This window comes from Ischnura elegans, chromosome 12 (genome assembly GCF_921293095.1).
Source record: "Ischnura elegans chromosome 12, ioIscEleg1.1, whole genome shotgun sequence".
Classification (NCBI taxonomy): domain Eukaryota; kingdom Metazoa; phylum Arthropoda; class Insecta; order Odonata; family Coenagrionidae; genus Ischnura; species Ischnura elegans.
In genome coordinates, this window is record NC_060257.1 from 29,785,240 (window position 1) to 29,804,104 (window position 18,865).

The window sequence follows — 18,865 nt, forward strand, 5'->3', positions numbered from 1 at the left end:
CATTGTTGAGTGGGAGAGGAAGGGGTGAGTCTTAGGGGACAAAGCCCTCCCTGAAAGACATTATCGAGAGAGTTTTCAAGTGCACCCTAACTGACTGGATCTCCCTCTAAAAGTAGTCTGGCATCAACCACCACTTAAAATCTCCAATTTTTCGTTCATCATATATATGTAAACATGTCCATTTATTCCATTCAAATCTATGCTTGATTTCCGATCCATTTCCATGTTGTATCTGCTTTATCTTAGAGTTTTATTGTGGATGTTTGACCCATCTATCTGCATATAAATTGAATGTGTCCCTCCAAAACGATGGTGGCGTGAAGACCTTTGCCCCATATCCGAAGCGAAGCGTTATCAAGATCGACGGGACTCCGTGATGAAAAAGTCCGTGATGAAGTGTAGTCGTTGAAGCATACATAAATTAAGAAGACTTCAAATACGGGTTTTCTATAATATCTGACATCTAATTCTTCTCCGAAACTTTCTTTTTTCGAAGACGGCATCCTAAAACTGTAAGAGAAAACAGCATCAAGTGCATTTAGGTCGGGCATTTCGGGGTCAAATTTCGATGTTGCCGTTCTTCTGCAACCAACAACAAGCTATAATGAAATGTTGTCAACATTATTGCTGCCAAGCATTATTCTTAATGAAAATGGGTGGAATATTTATGAATTAATAGATTGAGAATTGCTGCATTAATTAATAAATAAGAAAAATGTTTCCTATATTTCCGGAGAAATAAATAACACTAATTAAACCAACGCGCCTCGAGCGAAATGCCGTACAGAGGGCACAGGGTAGCGGTCGTAGCGCTGAATCGAGATTTCCTGACGTCACCAGTCAACCCTCAAAGATAGGGGTTGATAGGGTCAGGAACTTATGTAATCTCTCTATTTTGCGTAGATGCCCGCAGTTGAACCAGTTAGTATTTTAGTCTCCTTTTTTATTAAAGAATGATTCGTGTGTATCGCGCATTATTTTCGTCTGCTGGAGTATCGAAGGTAAATATTTGCTGGCCTCTTACGTGTCACGCTTCACGATGTTTACATTTTCTCTTCCTCTGTTGTTGGTCTTTTAAATCTATTGCAAGGCTTGTTATGTTATAGAATGTCGCTAAGATTGCGTTTGCATCATCTTGGAGTGGAAATGAGACCCTCGCTGAAGATGATCCGGAGATGTGGTCATTACTTAACGAAGAAAAAGCCAGACAAGTCCAGGGACTGGAGTTAATCGCATCCGAGGTACTCTAATTGATTGCTCTTATTTGCAATTACTCCTTATTTTTTCGGAAGGTTCATTCGCATACGTATTCTTATCCGTTTCCCTCAGAATTTTTGTAGCAGAGCGGCTTTAGAAGCCTTAGGTTCTTGCCTGAACAACAAGTATTCTGAGGGATACCCTGGAGCAAGGTACGTGTTCTACCCAGTTTGTAACCCTCATGACATCTTTGTTGGATGCTTGTTCTTTAGATTCGATGGGAGTAGTTGTGGTATTCCGACCGTTGGAGCAAGCTATTTCTGTCAGCATCATTGGATGTTATTTTGCAGGTATTATGGGGGCACAGAAGTCATTGACAAAGTTGAAACTCTTTGCCAACAAAGGGCTCTGGAAGCCTTGAATTTGGATCCTGAGAAATGGGGTGTTAATGTACAACCGTATTCCGGATCTCCAGCCAATTTCGCTACGTACACGGGGTTAATGAAGCCGCATGATAGGATAATGGGACAAGATCTTCCTGATGGTGGGCAGTAAGTAATAGGTTGCCTTTATAATACCTCCTATTTAAAATTGTTGAGTAGAATTGAAGAGTCATATCTCCCTATATCTTCTGGAAAATTCATATTAATGCAGGCTATGATAACTTAATGATCAAGTCATAGTGCTTTTCTGTGGATTACTGAAACTACTGTATCTCAGCAGTTGTCTTCGTGGAGGATGTTTCTAAATATTGTCACATTTGAACTACCCAATAAAAGTGATTTTTAAAAGCAATTACATGACGTAATCAAGTCATACCTGATTAATTTTCGAATGTCAATAAAAAAGAATTATTATCATTTATCACAATGTGGCTATTGTACTTGGAGATGGGTTTATGTTCTAAAATGCTCACTCTTTCGGGTAAGAATCATGCCCTATCCTTAGTATGTCTCAATTCAGTTTGATTCCTTGACAGGTATATTGCATAATGAGAGGTTCATTCATGTATTTTATCAATCGTAGGCCAGTTGTCTGCTAAGTGAAGATTTCATTGGGCCACCTAGATAGGTCATCAAATCAAAATTCACCATTTCATGCTTTGCAATGCCTTAGTTTTCTGATAAACCTGAACCCGATATCACTTGGAGACTCAAAAAACTCATCAATTAGAATGTGGAGCAATATTGGGCAGAATAGGTCTGAGCTACATGAGCAAGCTTTTCCTTGGCTTGAGCCAAATCAGTCGCACTCCCTGGATTGAGTAAGTATATTTGCGCTTTTGTAGGCCTGTAGTATTGAAGACTTGTGTGTAATATGACATACTATGCAGTTAGGCATGGCAACATTAAGGTAGACAGCTACATTACAGACCTTCCATATCTCCATGCAGGAAAATTGGACTGCAATGTTAAGTGGCTACATGAAATTTTCACTAGGGACATTTGAAGCCTTAATATTGCATAGAATTCATAGGTGGTTTTTTTTTATTAAGGCATTAGGATAATACTGTTCAATATTATTTTGTTCATTGCTGCTAACATTTTGCATACTATTTATATTAATTGTTTTATTTTTTATTTCGAGTCATTTGAAATTGGACTGGATTAAAAAAAGAATATTTTGCAGATACAGAGAGGGGCTATAGCCCCATTTAGGGTATCCAATTTACACTAGATAAAATGTTAATTTTGTTTGGACCCCTACTGCTGCTGGGAGGTTACTCCCCAGGCCCTATACCTAGGCCCCCTTGTCCCTATCCTGGATCCACTGCTGTCTTTTTGTTTTAACATTTCGTTAAGTTATACGTTCATGACCTGTTTTGCCTGTTTAATATTTTATGTATTTGCTCACGCACTAATTATTCTAATAAACTGATGTTTGTCAATTTTTGTACTGCTCACTCATTCATGCTGCCCTTTGAATCAAGGTGACCTTCAAATCTACTTTGTCTTTGCCATGAAAAACACATGTAGAGTGAGTAGATGACCTGTTAAAAGCCCAATTTTGGGTCAGTAAAGAATTAGAAGTAAATATTTGTGCACAGTAAAACCTTGTTAATGCAAAAGGGACAAAATCCTCTCCCATCTTGCTAAAATCTTCATATTATATCTGTTAAATACCTTTTTTGTTTAAGGTTTCCTTTGCTAAATCTTATATTTATATTTAGTTAAAGCCACCTTTAGATCTGACTTTTTCAGGTCAAATCTTGGTACCAACGCTGGCTTCAATAATAGGCGTTTTAACTTTTCCAACAATTTTTTTGATTTTTTAAATTATTTCTGCTCTTCTTTTAAAGTTTGACCCATGGTTTTATGACTGATCAGAAGAGGGTGTCAGCAACTTCAGTGTATTTTGAATCAATGCCATATCGACTGGATCCAAGCACTGGCCTTATTGACTATGTTAAGCTTCGGGAAACTGCCAAACTTTTCCGCCCACAAATTATTATAGCTGGAACTTCAGCATACTCACGCTTGCTGGACTACAAGACATTCAGAGAGGTTGGTTCTTCTCATTATGTTGTTTGATTATAAATATATTTATTACTTCTTTGTTTTAGCATCTATCATTATGGTCTGAGGTGGTGGCTAGAGTGTTAGCCTCCCACCCAGGATTCAAATTCCAACTGTGGTAGAGATTTTTCAGAGACTACCCGAACCCTGCTTGGGTGCCTTGTGGGGATGATCAAAGCAGGGCAAAATAGGTTTGATAGAGCTCCCCAATCTCTTATCTAAAGGCCTGGTTACACGGTACATTAACATGTGCAAGTTAATGTGCATTTGCGTGAATGATTTTGGTGGACTGAAATGGAACATGTATGAATGCATCAGGGGCGCAGCTAGGAATTAAGGCTAGGGGGGTTTCAGGCCCAACTAATGCTGGGGGGTTGGTGGTATTGCATACCCGCCAGGGTAAGCGGGAGGTGCGGAGGCCCTCCGCCGGAAAAAAATTAAGATAAACGGTTCAAAATAATGAATTTTACGGCCTTCTGAGGGATATTTTATTACTCCTCACACTATTCTATAAGAAATATTAATCCAATTAAGTAAAATGAATTTAACTTAAAAATTTCTATGAGCTCTGGGAGGGGGGTTTACTTATACCCCAAAACCCCCCCCCCACTGGAATGCATGAACCAAATTAGAACAGGTTCTATTTTCTGTGGATGCATTCACACAAGTCGGGTGGTTGCACGGTGCATTTTCGTGTTCATTCACGTGTTTATACATTTAGACATTAACACATTCAGCGAGGAGCAGCGCGTCAATTGACATGCTCTGCCGGGGGCCTTTTCTCCACCTCCATACATGACTAATATCCACTTCCGAGTCTTCGGATCGTGCGCATAGCCTTCAGCAAGCTTCCCTCTTTCGACCCATGTGTGCCATTTGTAAATAGCAGTATTTGAACGGAAGTTATGGCGCAAAAACCTCTCTCTATTTTTACAGTCTTTATATCAACTCACCAACCTGTCTGTTTGTCTGGTACAAATCTTGTAACTGAAATTTGACTCACTTCCTGTGAAGCAAAAACGCTGAAATTTTGCACACTTCTTCATTTCCGATGACAATACATGAAAATATAACTTTTTCTCTCCAACCCCCCTTTAACCACCCCCCAGTCAACCTATAGCCCCCCAAAACATGTTTTTGATCAAAGAAGTTCCAAATGGTCGATTTTCGTGTTTTGCGACCACAGTAAAAGTTATCCACCATAAAATTTCCCATCGACTCAGCCCTAGCTTGGGGGATTCGTCTTGCTTTACTCGGCGAGACCCCCGCTTTCGAAAATTTTTCAAAGTCTCGGGTCCGGCTTCGGACTTGGAAAAATTTCGTCCGAATTCCGTCGTCCCAGGTCCGGACTCGGGACTGAAATTTTTCGGCACTTAGATTTTTTTCGAAAATCGTCAAAAAACTTTTCTTCCCTTCGAGCGCCTGCAGATTCGTAGTAATAAATATAGTGACTTTTTTAATACGTCACTTTTGGTTTTTCGGGGTCACTGAGTTTTTTTGCTTTGTGTCATATATAAACGTTGCTCATCCCCTGTAATCTAAATATAAAGGCTGGTTTTTAAAAAAAAATTTTTTATAAGAGCTTATTCTTTCTTATTTTATCGGCTGATTCTGACAACTGTCATGAAAATTGGGGCCACATTGAATGTGTTAACTCATACGTATTAATGTATCGTGTAACCAGGCCTTAAGAGCTATTTTCATACTTTCACTTTGTATTGGTTGCAAAAAGTAAGTGAAGATTCAGTGGAATAAGTGGGATCACATGAATTCATAAATGCTCTGTAATTTTTGCCAATGTGTTCATTAACTTATGTAAGTGGTCCCACTGTAGCAGAGTCATGCCCCCTGTTGGTCTCCCCCAGAATTTTTCCTTACAAAGACATTCTACCCTGCACAATTATCTGTAGGATGTGGATTTGATTGAAATAGTTTTAGATTTTATTGTTACTAGGATAATTTATGACAAGGTGAATCCTTACATCCATTTAAAAAACAGCTAAGTTCATCATTCAAAAATGAAAATGAATTTGTGAGGTAGTGGTATTCAGAGGAGCAAACATTAGAATGACCTACTCGTCTGCCATTGTTAGTGTTGAGCACAAGATGCACTGGTAAAAATCATCCTTATATCTAAATACCAATAAAGCAATGGTGAATGGAATCATAAACTTTTATTTTGATAATAATATGAATTAATTAATACAACTTTGATGCAATGATTTTTAAATACCTAAAGAGTCTAAAATATTGAGGGTAAAAACATTATGTATTAAATGGATTATTATTGCTTTATCTGTTATTAATTCAGCCTGAAATTTAACTTTTCGACAGATTCCTGTCCACAAGTTTTGACACTGGGTAGGAGGGTCAGTTCCTTTCACCAGACTGTTTCTCTCTGCAAAGATTCAAGCATTTCCAAAGCCTTTACCTGTGTTGCATTCATCTGATTTGTGGATAACTTCTCTACCCATAATTCGCCAAGCTCCCCGAATGTCCCAATTTCTTTCTTTCAATTCTCCCCTTTTTAATTTGGAAATTCTACCGCTATTGCAAATAGTACATAGGCTGGAATGTTGTCAAGAATATGGTTGATATATTGCAATTTGTAGCAGGTAATCTTTTAATCATAATGGATTTCACCCTAGGGAATACATGCATAATATGACGATTTATGTGATGGTGTGCAAACAATGAGAAATTAACTTTCCTTTCCAAGTTTAACACCCATAAACATTGATAAAGGTGAATGTGCATGTACTTAATTTTTTAATATCTGAAGCATGTACATTGATAGATTTAAACTAAGAAAACTTGTATTGACTTTATGACTCATTCTGCCTTTTTCTATCATGATGGCTGTTAATTCCCTTGACTTCATGATGAATGTGCTGTCTTCAAAGCCTTTGCCCCCTCTATGTTTATTCTATCTTTTTGATTGTTGCATAGTGCATAAATGTTTTATTTGGTGAGGTCATGTGTGCCAAATTTAAGAGTTGATACATAATAATAAAAATGTAATGAAGGAACTCCAAAATATTTATTGCACATGTAATACATTACTATGCATTATTCACAAGGTGGTGAATCATCAATTTATTTCCCTGTGCTAATATCATCAACCACTAACTATCAGTCATCTTTTTAATCACAGGCATGTTAATTTTTGTGCTTTTCAATGGATTCTTTCTTTCTTACTTCAATCCATTTGAACACATTCACACTCATTTATTTATGGGAATTTTTAAATGGCACTGTGAATTCAATTTTCTCTAGGAGTAAAGACTTCAAAAATCTTTCTGTTTTCTTTTTAGATCTGCGATGAAGTTAAGGCTGTGTTAATGGGTGACATGGCTCACATATCTGGTCTTGTTGCGGCTCAAGTTATCCCTTCTCCCTTTGAATATGCAGATGTGGTGACAACTACTACCCATAAAACTCTAAGGGGTGCTAGGTAAGTTACGTCTGCTATGGTATTTTTATTCCTGCCCATACAGGACCGTTTCACTTCTCTTCGTTTCATTTTCTGTTCCCCTTCAGACCCACACACATAAAATCCGAACCAGGACCAGGCTCTGAAGACTTGAATGGGCTCGTTCACCATTTCTGATAAATTCTTATTATTTAGTGATAGAGTTTGAAAAATAAAGAGACCCATACCCCATTTTTTTATGTGTCTCCTACTTTTCGAGCTGTTTGCAACAAAAAATCAAACGGTTTAACCCTTTGGCAGATAAGTGAGGGGAATAAAAATTGGGACTCAATCTCACAGAAACATCAGGAAAATTAGGTTATGGTCGCACTAAAACTCCAGAGGCACAGCAAAGCAGTGGCACAGCGAGTGGGGGTTATGGGGTATAAAAAACCCCCAGAGCTCGGAGAAATTTTTAAGTTCAATCCATTTTACTTAATTGATATTAATAATTTAATATTACTAATAGAATAGTGTTATTATTATAGTATTCTACCGATTAAGGTAGGTTTCCATGGAGTACTAAAGAGGTGATCTGGGAGCCTCCCTTTCCTTCCAGCACTGCCTTCTTTAATTCACTGTAAGGCCTACTCTCTTTCAATCTATCTAAAAATCCTATTCTTTTCCTTCCCCTCCCTCGTTTCCCCAACATTCTACCCTCCAACACCATTTTCAACATCCCCTCACCGCTAAGCACTAACTCCATCCAAACCTTCTGTCTCCTGCGTATCTCATCTAAAAGCTTTCTCTCCTCGCCAACCATATCCAGCACTTCGTCGTTCCTTTTCCTCTCCGTCCATTTCACCCTCTCCATCCTTCTCCATACCCACATCTCGAACGCCTCCAATCTTCTCTCGTCTTCTTTCCTCAGAGTCCACGTTTCCGCACCGTAGAGAGCTACACTCCAGATCAAACTCTTCACTAACCTTTTCTTTAAACTCTTACACAACGATCCTCTCAGAAGCTCCTTCCTGCTCATGAACGCCTCCTTCGCTAATGCGATTCTCTTCCTTATGTCCTTACTACTGTATCCGTTTTCCTCTAACGTACTGCCTAAATAGTTGAATTGCTCAACCTGCTCAAGTTTTTCACCACCCACCTTTATCTTGAGTCTCACATTCCTCGCTCGTGATGCTTTACAAAACCGCATTACCTTAGTTTTCTTGTGATTAATCCTCATCCCAAACTCCTCGCAACGTTCGTATAACGCATCCACTAGGGCCTGAAGCCCCCTTGCTGACTGACTGATCAACGCCTGGTCATCCGCGAATCTCACTGATTTGCACATCATTCCTCCCACTTTTATCCCAGCTTCTAACTCATCCCACGCTTCCCTTACTATCTCTTCAGCATACACGTTAAAGAGCAGTGGCGATAGAGGACAGCCTTGCCTCACACCTCGGCCAATGCTTGCCCACCCAGATTCTCCGTCCGCTATCCTCACTTGCGCAGTCTGGGCCATATACAGATTACAAATCAGTCGTCTATCCCTCCAGTCAACACCTATTCTCTTGAGAATATCCATTAACTTTACCCAGTTCACCCTATCAAACGCTTTTTCAAAATCCACGAAACACACATATACGTCCTGCTCATATTCTAGGTTCCTCTCCACGAGGGACCTCATTATTGCTATTGCATCACGAGTTGACTTCCCTTTTCTGAAACCAAACTGATCTTCGCCCAAATACTCGTTTGCCCTCGCCTCCATTCGTCTGTTCAATATCCTCAGCACTACTTTAGCCGCATGGGATATTAGGCTGATAGTCCTATAATCTCCGCATTCCACAGCTTTCTTCTTTTTCGGAAGCGGAATTAAAACCGTCTTCACGAAATCCTCCGGCCAACATCCCTCCTCATAGATCTTGCGCACTAGTTCGAAAAACCTTTTCTTACCTTCCTTCCCTAGATTCTTCAGAAGCTCACACGGGATGTTGTCCACGCCTACTGCTTTCCTAGCCTTCATATCACGGAGTGCTCTCTCTATTTCTGAATCTAATATCTCCGGCCCAAGATTATCCTCCTCCACTGCACTTTCCTCCTCTAGAGTCAATCTCTCTGGTCTGTTCGTTTCGTCATACAGGTCCTCCACGTATTCCTTCCACCTACCCTGTACCTCTTCCCGCTCGGTTAGCATCCTCCCATCTTTAGCCTTAATTTTAGACATGGCTTGTCCTCTTTTGCCGCCCGATAGCGACTTAACTTTGGCGTACAACGCGCCTACTTCTCCATCCTTCTGGAACTTTTCCATTTCCTCGCACTGTCTTTTCCACCAAGCCTCCCTTGCCCTCTTAGTTTCACGTCGTAATCGATTATTCAATTCCCTATACATTCTTTTGCCCTGTTCTGTGTCCACGTTCTTCCACTTCTTCCTCTCCTCCATTTCATTAACCATTGCCTCCGTTATCCACGGCTTCTTTATCCTTCTACTGTCAACGTAACCAATTGACTTCTCCGCCGCTTTGACTATTCCCGTTTTTATATTATCCCATCTTTCCTCTACCGTCTTGGTACTTTCAATCTCCTGTATACTAATGTCCACTAGCTCCTGATATTCTCTCCTCATACTCCCCCTCAGGGCTTCTACGTTCCATTTCTTCGCCTTCCTAACTTTCATAAGTCTTTTGAATCTTACGTTGCATTTCATGAGCACTAGATTGTGGTCCGAATCCGCATCCGCTGCAGGGAAGCTGCGCGAGTTTTTCACACTGTTCCTAAACCTCTGTCTTACCATAATGTAGTCTATTTGATATCTCCCCGCATCCCCTGGACTTTTCCACGTGTACCTTCGCCCTTTATGATGATTGAACCACGTGTTTGTGATGAATAATTTGTTTCTCCTACAAAATTCTGCTGCTTTCTCTCCCCTGTCGTTCCGTATTCCTAGACCAAAATCTCCTATTTCGTTTCCATTCCTCCCTTCCCCGACTGAGGCGTTCCAGTCCCCCATCACTACCAGATTTTTCTTACCCGGTGTGTCTCTAATTATTTCCTCGAGCTGTTCATACACCTCGTCTACTTCTTCCTCCCTATGATTGCTAGTGGGCATGTAAACCTGGACCACCACAAGGTTGGTGGGCCGCGCCTCAATTTCTACCACCAGAATCCTATCGCTTACCTGGTCTATACCTACCACACGCTTACCCATCTTCCCGTTTAATACTAAAGCTACTCCTCGCTGGCTTTCTTCCCCTCCACTATATATAACCCTATACCCATCACTCCAATAATCCCCCCCATCCCTCCACCTCACCTCGCATAATCCTAAGATATCTATCCTCCCTTTATCCATTTCCCTTTTGATATTTTCTAACTTTCCCGCCCTCATCATAGTCCTCACATTCCACGTCCCCACATTTATAGCAGACTTCTTCTTCTCCATCTTCTTGGTCTTCTTTTCTTCTTTCTTCATTGCTGCTGCCACTGATGTTGATGATGATAAGTCTCTGCAAGGATTTCGCATGTTGGCGACCCCGAGGACCTTGCCGACCTCGTTGCCGTGCCCGACACCCGCCCTTTGCGGACGGGTCCCGGGCGATGAGATTCCGAGGCTCATTTGGTTGTACTCCATGTGTTCAGGGAAGAGATAGTTGGTAGGGTTTCCCACTTCCATTCCAACAGTGTTTTTTACGTGACACCATCACGCGGACTACCTTTCGTCTGGCTCCTACCCTTCGACCTATCTGGCATGGGTGGCCCTACCGGGAATAATTTAGAATTAATCCCGCCAGTGCAGCTCTAGGGGTCATAGGAGCGCGCAAGCCTTTCCACCGCGACAAGGTTGTAGCCCAAGGGAAAGGTAGAATAGTGTAAGGATTAATAAAATATCCCTCAGAAAGCTGTAAAACTCACCATTTTGAATCATTTATCTTATAATTGTGCAATTTATCAGTCTTGCACCTACTGCTTATCCTGGTGGGTATTCCGTACCTCCACACACCCCGGTATTACTTGCACCTAAACCTCCCCCAACCTTAATTCCTAGGTGTGCCCCTGAAGCAAAGAGATGTAAATTGTGGTTGAATGGAGGTTTCTAAGTTTTGAGCTGTCAGTTGTGCATTATGTTGTCACCCTTGCTGGGTTGCAAGGGTTTCCACTAACTTTGCAGGGCTCGACGTTAACTCTACTTCTATCAGTGGCGGATTTAGAGGGGATCACAAGGGTTGTGACCCCCCTTTCAGCCCCCTCCTTAACCCTTTTGAGACGGTGGAGTTCTCTCCTTAACATGACTGCTGGACTGACTCTCAAGAGACTCTTCCGTCCACTCTGCACGGAGCATTTTTGCATAACATTCGTTAAGAAAAGTCTCGCTGATAATCGCACACTCTTAGCTCCAACCTTTTTCCACCGCTCCTAGCTGGGGCTCTGCATTATCTCGGACTCCGAGGATAGTTGGGCTCCTTCCTTTCCGTGTTTATAACCCTACCAGCAGCATTGGTTCACAGTCAACTTATGATTTGTTTATACGTATGTATTAACTACATGGATAATTGTTGCTTGTTCGTAAATTTCAAATTTCAGACTTTGAATTGAATTCCTTGGTTTTTCTGTGCATTGTCAAATTTTTAACGAAGGTCTACCATCAATAATAAAGGTTTTAATGCATTAATAATGTCCATGTTGATGTTTATACTGAAATTGAGATATAAGTTAATATTCATGGCAGAATTTCATTGAAAAATAGTTAGTGATGCTTAAAAGACAAAGAATTCAATTCTTATTTTATAATTTTTTAGAAAGGAACATATATTTATTTTGCAAAATACCTGAATAAACAGTTGTATGACCCCTTTCCACAAATTTGGTCCCTTACCACAAAAAGGGGTAATATAAGACAAGGGGTCCATGTACCTGCTTCTGGATTTCAAGGGCAAGGCCTAAGCCCTGCTGCATTGGGTCCCAAAAGTAAGACTTCGCATATCCCAGACTGCCATAAAATGAGGAGAGCAAGGAGCCGGATATTTACGACATTTGTTTGCCTGCATAGAAAAATCTTCAATGGATATTTATGGCTTTTGTCTCCCGGGACTAGACAAGTACTGTTATGTGATACTTTTAGTAGCGAAAGGGTTGATCCTCTACTCAATGCATCAGTCGGTTCACTATTGCTTGAACTCAAGTGACTAGATAATGCCTTTCCTCAGTGAGCGATTCTTTATGATGGAATTAACGAGCAGAAATTCTGTGAACCTCACCATCTCATGAAAAATGGGTGGCAACTTTTATGTTTTTAATTATTCTATTATAATGAAAGAATGGCTGAATGAGAAAGGTTTTTTCCCTTTGTAACTTATCATTCCCTCCCATCTACTGAATTCTACTAATGAATGGTGATGTTGGGTCTATGTGAACGGACTGTTTTCACCATCCCTTCCCACATGGAAGTTCTTCCTTCCTTATCCTGTGTCTACTTTAGAAGTTCCTGCCTACATTTACCGTGTGAAATGTTCACTATTTTTCTACCTAGAATGCAAAACTTTTTCTGCGAATAAAAAGATGTGAGATTAGAGGTGGAAAATGTGACTATTTAGAATTGCAATTTCCTCAATTCAACCAAATTTTGCCTGTGTTTAAAAAGTAATCACATTATTTGATGAAATTAATAGCCGTTATACACATTTATTTTAGATACCTGCTCTTTTGTACGGACATTTTTTAAAAAGAATTTTAATTGAAATTACATTAAGCAAGCATTTAATTTTCTTTTTTCTTTAATGATTATGCATTTTGTTGATAAAATGATTATAAATGACTGATGGAATTTTTTTAAAATTTCAGGTCAGGAATGATATTCTTCAGGCGGGGAGTTAAAGGTCATGACAAAAAGGGAAACCCAATAATGTATGACTTTGAAAACAGGATAAACGCTGCTGTTTTTCCGTCACTTCAGGGTGGCCCGCACAACCATGCTATTGGTGCAGTTGCTGTTGCTCTTAAACAGGTATTAATATTATCACAAACATTTCACAATCAAAGAGTGAAAGATTTCCTGGATTCATAATCTTGCTGATAGAGGATAATATAAGATTTTTTACTCATGTTAATTACTTGGGGAGGCATTCTATTGAGGACTGTATGGGGTTTCTATTAGTCCCCAATTTTTTATGCCTTTTTTCTGAAAACTTCTTGAAAAACTTCTTATTTTACTAATTTGGAGTACATACATATGTGATTTTCATGACAAATTAACCATTGCATTTCTTAAAAAAAATGAGGATAGTTATCCATCATTGATCCTACGTAGCTAATTTGCGGAGTGCATAGTTAAGTCCCTAATTTAAATTTAAGAAACAGTAGAACCTTGATTTTAAGAATGCAGGTATGTATAATAAAATTTTGTAAATTACAAACAGTTTTCTGCAATGCCGATGAAATTTCCATGAAAAATTTACGTGGAAGCTTTGTTTACACAGGGATCATTATCTATGGAAAATTACTTGTTATGTCCTAAGGTGAAGGATGTAGCCCCGAAATTCCCATATTCATCTTTAATTACTGATTTTTGTCTGTATCTGTCCCATTTTACAAAGGAATTAGATAGCTGCATTTGCCTTCACTTCTGTATTTGTTTACAGTGTTTCAAGTGAAATATCGCAAAACAATTCTTGGCGTGCACTTCCTAAAACCATGACTGTATGTCCTATGATGCATAGTGACGTGATCATGCATCTGGGACCTTTTGGGATTTATGTGAAGTTGGTTGATGGCAGAAACCATGTTCAAGTCATAGCAACAAACAGCCACATTACGCAAAGTTGCTCGAGAATCAGTTATAGCGGGACTCGGTTCCATGTGTATGTGGTACAATCATGCCATCCGTGACACTTGGAAACAGTGGGCATATACCATTCGTGGCGCCAAGTAAACTGAGATCATACCATCGTGCATAATAAAGCCACAGATGTGACATCAGCATTCTTGGGTACGAGTGCTTAAAGCCGCAAATATTTTTGTAGGAGAGGTTGCCCTTGCTCATTCATTCTCTTCAGTCAAACAAAATGAATATGTACCTTATTTGATGAAATGTGTGATTTCTGATTCGTATGAATAGGGTAGTTTCCTTAATCAAAGAAAACGAAAGGAATTGATTGCGATTCATTTTCCACCATTTGTGTATTCATGATATGCAAATTGTTTAGTTTTAGAAATACTGGTTTAGACGAATGGCAAGGGTCAATTTTATCCTCATTTGAAAAAGACCAGATTGGTGCCCATGCGATGTCATTCCACGTGATGTCACAGGGACCTAGTTTCTATACGAGTAGATAGGAGTTTTACATCGTCTGAGATTACCAATGCATGCATGAAGCACTGACTTCAGGGAAACATGTCTTAATAATCACCTATTGAAACTGCCTACGGTCGGAAAGTTTCCTTCGTTTGATAAGGTATTAATAATCCTTATTTAAGCCAAGCGCTACCTGCTAGCAGGGTACTCGACTACCTGCTAGCAGCCAGCATTGCAGCTGCGCACAATATCCTCGCCCCAAGGTCACCTCAGGTGGCATAAGCGGGATCCAGAATGATGTCACACAGGCTTTTCCCATCATTCATACTTAGCCGTAGCATTTTTGCAAGCTTGAAAATTTTCACTTTTCAATTAATCGTGAAAAATAGATATCATCATTTAAAAATTTAAAAGCGTGAAATGTGTACTCCAGGAGTAATAATCTTTCGATTTAGGCAATAAAAAATAATAGGAAACCACTCTATTATCATTGTAGACTATCAAAATAGTACCCAAGCAACCACAAAATAAATTTCTGCCTACTTGCCTTTAGTCAGGAGACTTCAGGTGAATTTGTCGAATTCATTCGGGTAATTTCGGCCCTTCGGGGTCTCCGTCTCTCACTCATACCTTTTTAAGCAGTACCTGTTTATGATGGTTCAGTAATAGCTTGGGGGCTAAAATTTCTATAGTAAGAGAGGTACTCATTTTCAATAAAGACAGCCCATGATATTTTATTTTTAAATACTTATACAGTAAACTCTCGTTATTACGAAGTTCACGGGACTGAAAAACTGAAGGTTTGTAATAACGAAGTTCGTAATAGCGTTTCTTTTAGGAATCATCATAAAAAAACATATGTTGCCAAAAATCTTAGTCTCTTCTATCAGTTGAGTTGCGGAATAGCTTCAGAGTCATGTGTATGATATATGCGATTAAATTATGCACAAATGCAGTAACTTCTCGACATACAAACAGGAAGCTTTCCGAAACATTGTCGGTAAGTTGATAAACTTATGCAAGGCAACAAAAAGTGTGGTATCCTGCAGAATGCAACACTACATTACACTGCGTTAACTCAAGATTGTGAAAAACTAATCTACCTGCACGGGCAATGCGGCTGTAGCAGAAATAAATTTGATGTCCCCAGGAAGAAAGAATGGGCAAAACGCTGAACAGTTCCCGACTTCACAACAGATTAATTGATACTTTGTTTAGACTGCACTCAAAGTACAATTAACGTTATGCCACACAGCAATCTGCCAAGTCCTAATGTGCCAAATTTGAAATTTTGGGCACCCCTTAATTCTTCGAAAATTTGTATCTTTAAAGAAATTAAATGTTTTCAAGAAAAGGACTTACTGTACGGCCCATTTACGAGTGGTAATGAGTGAGTCTCCATGATTCCAAAGGAATGAAGCTTATTGTATAATGTTTCATGGATACTGAAGTTTATCCTAATGATGAAAGAACCATAATTGCCGGTCTTGGGTAAAATGCACGAGGAGAACTGTAGCTCAATGTTTATGACGTACGGTACGGTATCCACCAAAATGCTGTTGCTTACTCTTTGAACTTCTTAATGAAGTTCATTTAATAACTGCGGGGACCAGGAATGAAGTTCGTAATTTCGTAATAGCAAACATTTCGTAATAAGGTTTCTTTTTCTGTAGATTGGATTAAAATTTTCTTCGGGACCAACAATTTACTTCGTAATAATGAGAACTTTGTAATCACGTTGGTCGTATTAACGAGAGTCTGCTGTGTACGAATAAAAATGCATGAGACAGTGAGTCACCGCATTACTCGGCCATACCCTATCTCATGATTTATTATCATGATTAACACTACAGTACTTAATATTTTTTTTATTTTCCAATAAAATTAGTACATACAGTGTTTCAGTATTGCATCGAAAGACTAATGTCCACCCATATTTTTTTCAGGCACAAACGGAACATTTCAAGAAATATCAGCAGCAAGTCCTCAAAAATGCCCAAGCCATGGCAAAAGCGCTTATCAAGAAAAAGTATTCCTTAGTGTCTGGAGGGACAGATAATCATTTACTCCTGGTAGACCTTAGGCCAAAGGGTCTTGATGGGGCACGTGCTGAGATGGTCTTCAATCGAGTTTCCATTACTGTGAATAAGAATACTTGCCCGGGTGACAAGAGTGCATTATCTCCAGGAGGTCTCCGTTTAGGTAATTAGTGGCAATGTTAATGAAATTACAGACTGTGACTTCTTATTGCTCTTATTAACTTTTGCTGCATTCATTGTATTGAAAAAGCACATCTCAGGCTTCATACCAGGGTTTTGAAAGTATAACACTACGCTTTGGGAAAGATCATCTTGAAATAGAATGAGACAGTAAGATTATACTGGAAGTTTTTAATCGTAATGATTTTCATCCAACCATAGTAATCTTCCGATAATATTCACTCAATGATATCTGTGACAGCAGGTTATCTCATGAAGCCTGCTGTTATTATATGGTTTTTGATGTCCAATTCCTCCTGGAATTTTACCAATTACTGGTGAAATCCTACATGTAACCTATAATATTTACTAACAATTGGTGGAACTTGAGAAATTTTGACATGTCACTTCATCATTCATCGAGTCATATACCATAAATTCACTATTCATTAAGCTGTCATTGCCTACAATTAAGTATTTTTTCATAAATTGTTGGTATTAAAATAAATATTTTCAGGAGCACCTGCTTTGACATCTCGGAACTTTAAAGAAAAAGACTTTGAACAGGTTGTTGAATTCTTTGACCAAGGGATATCAGTAGTTGCTGATATTAAAGCAGCATCAGGTAAGGATTAGGACATTTATAACATAACTAGATTTATTCACTCTTCTATTTATTCACAATAAGTTAGACAGTAAATTCATTCAAACATTATTTTAAAAATATTTCATAAAATAAATATCTGATTCATGTTATTAATTTCAGGAAATAAAATGAAGGATTATAAAGAGTATTTGAGCAGTAATTCTGCCGTCATTGAGAGGATGGCTGCTCTGAAAAAAGAAGTTAACAAGTTTGCCTCACAGTTTCCAATGCCTGGATTCTCTGATCACTAGACTCTCTGAAAAAGATCTTGGATAGGTGCTCTTTTTTTTAAGTTCAAATTCATTATATCTGCGTATGTCTGTGATAAGTTTAGAAAAATATTTTATTTTTGTATGATAAATCTATTGAGTGCAATGCCATCTGGTTCATAGAAATCTAGGGTATGAAATAAATGATGCTGGGTTTTATATGACATTTTTTTGCTTGATCTACTATCCCAAAACAGCATATCCATTCATTTTTTATAGGAATTTCATGGTTAAATAAAAAACACAGTACTATTCCACAACCTTATATTTTTGCAGTCTACTAGTTTCAACGTTACAACGTCATTATCAAGACTAACTGAGAGAAGCATACAACATCCAGCCTTATTTATCCAACAATAGTGTGAGGGAAGAAGGAGGGGGGGGAACTAAATGAGGAGCAGCATTGAGCATTGTTGGTTGGGCATTGTTGGTTGGATAGGAGGTTCAAAACAAAAATTATAAAAGCTTGGGGAGGTGGGGTGGGGGTTATAATAATTTTTATAATTTTAGCTTTTATAATTTTTGTTTTGAACCTCCTATCCAACCAACAATGCCCAACCAACAATGCTCAATGCTGCTCCTCATTTAGTTTCCCCCCCCTCCTTCTTCCCTCATACTATTGTTGGATAAATAAGGCTGGATGTTGTATGCTTCTCTCAGTTAGTCTTGATAATGACGTTGTAACGTTGAAACTAGTAGACTGCAAAAATATAAGGTTGTGGAATAGTACTGTGTTTTTTATTTAACCATGAATATCTCATCGTTCCACCAAGTAACGCCTAAATCTGTTGATTATATTTTTATAGGAAGTACTCTATGCTCTTACTATCATGTTTCTTGGGTAATGTAATTCCCTAGTTCGTGAAGCAGTCAGTTGAGGGCCACACTGCATATATTTTGTGAGTCATTATTAAAAGAGAATAATTTTGGAAGATACCACTATCTCTATGTTGCTGATCGCTGTTGCAGATTGGAATTGGTAGGAATTTTGGCTCTTTCAAAGGGCATAATTTTTTTTTGCTAAAAAAGAAAGTTGCCTAACTGAGATTCCTCTGTATTTTGGAGGCAAATGTGGAGTTGGAAATTGTGACTATTGAAAGCAAGTAAAGACTTTTTAACTCTTTCCCCACTAACGATGGATATATCCGGCAGTTGTTTTATTGACCAAGGTGACGGACAACGTATGTATCCATCCTATGCAAATGAACGGATGGCTTATGTATCCGCCTATTTGCATAGTGTCAGTATGTAGTTCTCCATTGCAGTTAGTATGTTAATTAAATTTGTTATTATTGATGGTATAGTTCCTCTTAAAACTTGAAAATGCCTAGTTAAACAC

At 38.9% G+C, this 18,865-nt stretch overlaps 1 protein-coding gene across 1 annotated transcript; it reads left to right on the plus strand.

The window, feature by feature from the left end:
* Positions 1 to 804: 804 nt before the first annotated feature.
* On the plus strand, positions 805 to 17,685 carry LOC124169181 (serine hydroxymethyltransferase, mitochondrial-like). Its single transcript, XM_046547694.1, has 10 exons — positions 805 to 1,001; positions 1,107 to 1,241; positions 1,330 to 1,409; positions 1,548 to 1,748; positions 3,497 to 3,701; positions 7,028 to 7,167; positions 12,964 to 13,126; positions 16,360 to 16,615; positions 17,129 to 17,236; positions 17,378 to 17,685. Exons 1-10 carry the CDS (start codon positions 954 to 956, stop codon positions 17,506 to 17,508), a joined length of 1,467 nt encoding a protein of 488 aa, XP_046403650.1. The 5' UTR covers positions 805 to 953; the 3' UTR covers positions 17,509 to 17,685.
* The last annotated feature ends 1,180 nt before the right edge of the window (positions 17,686 to 18,865 follow it).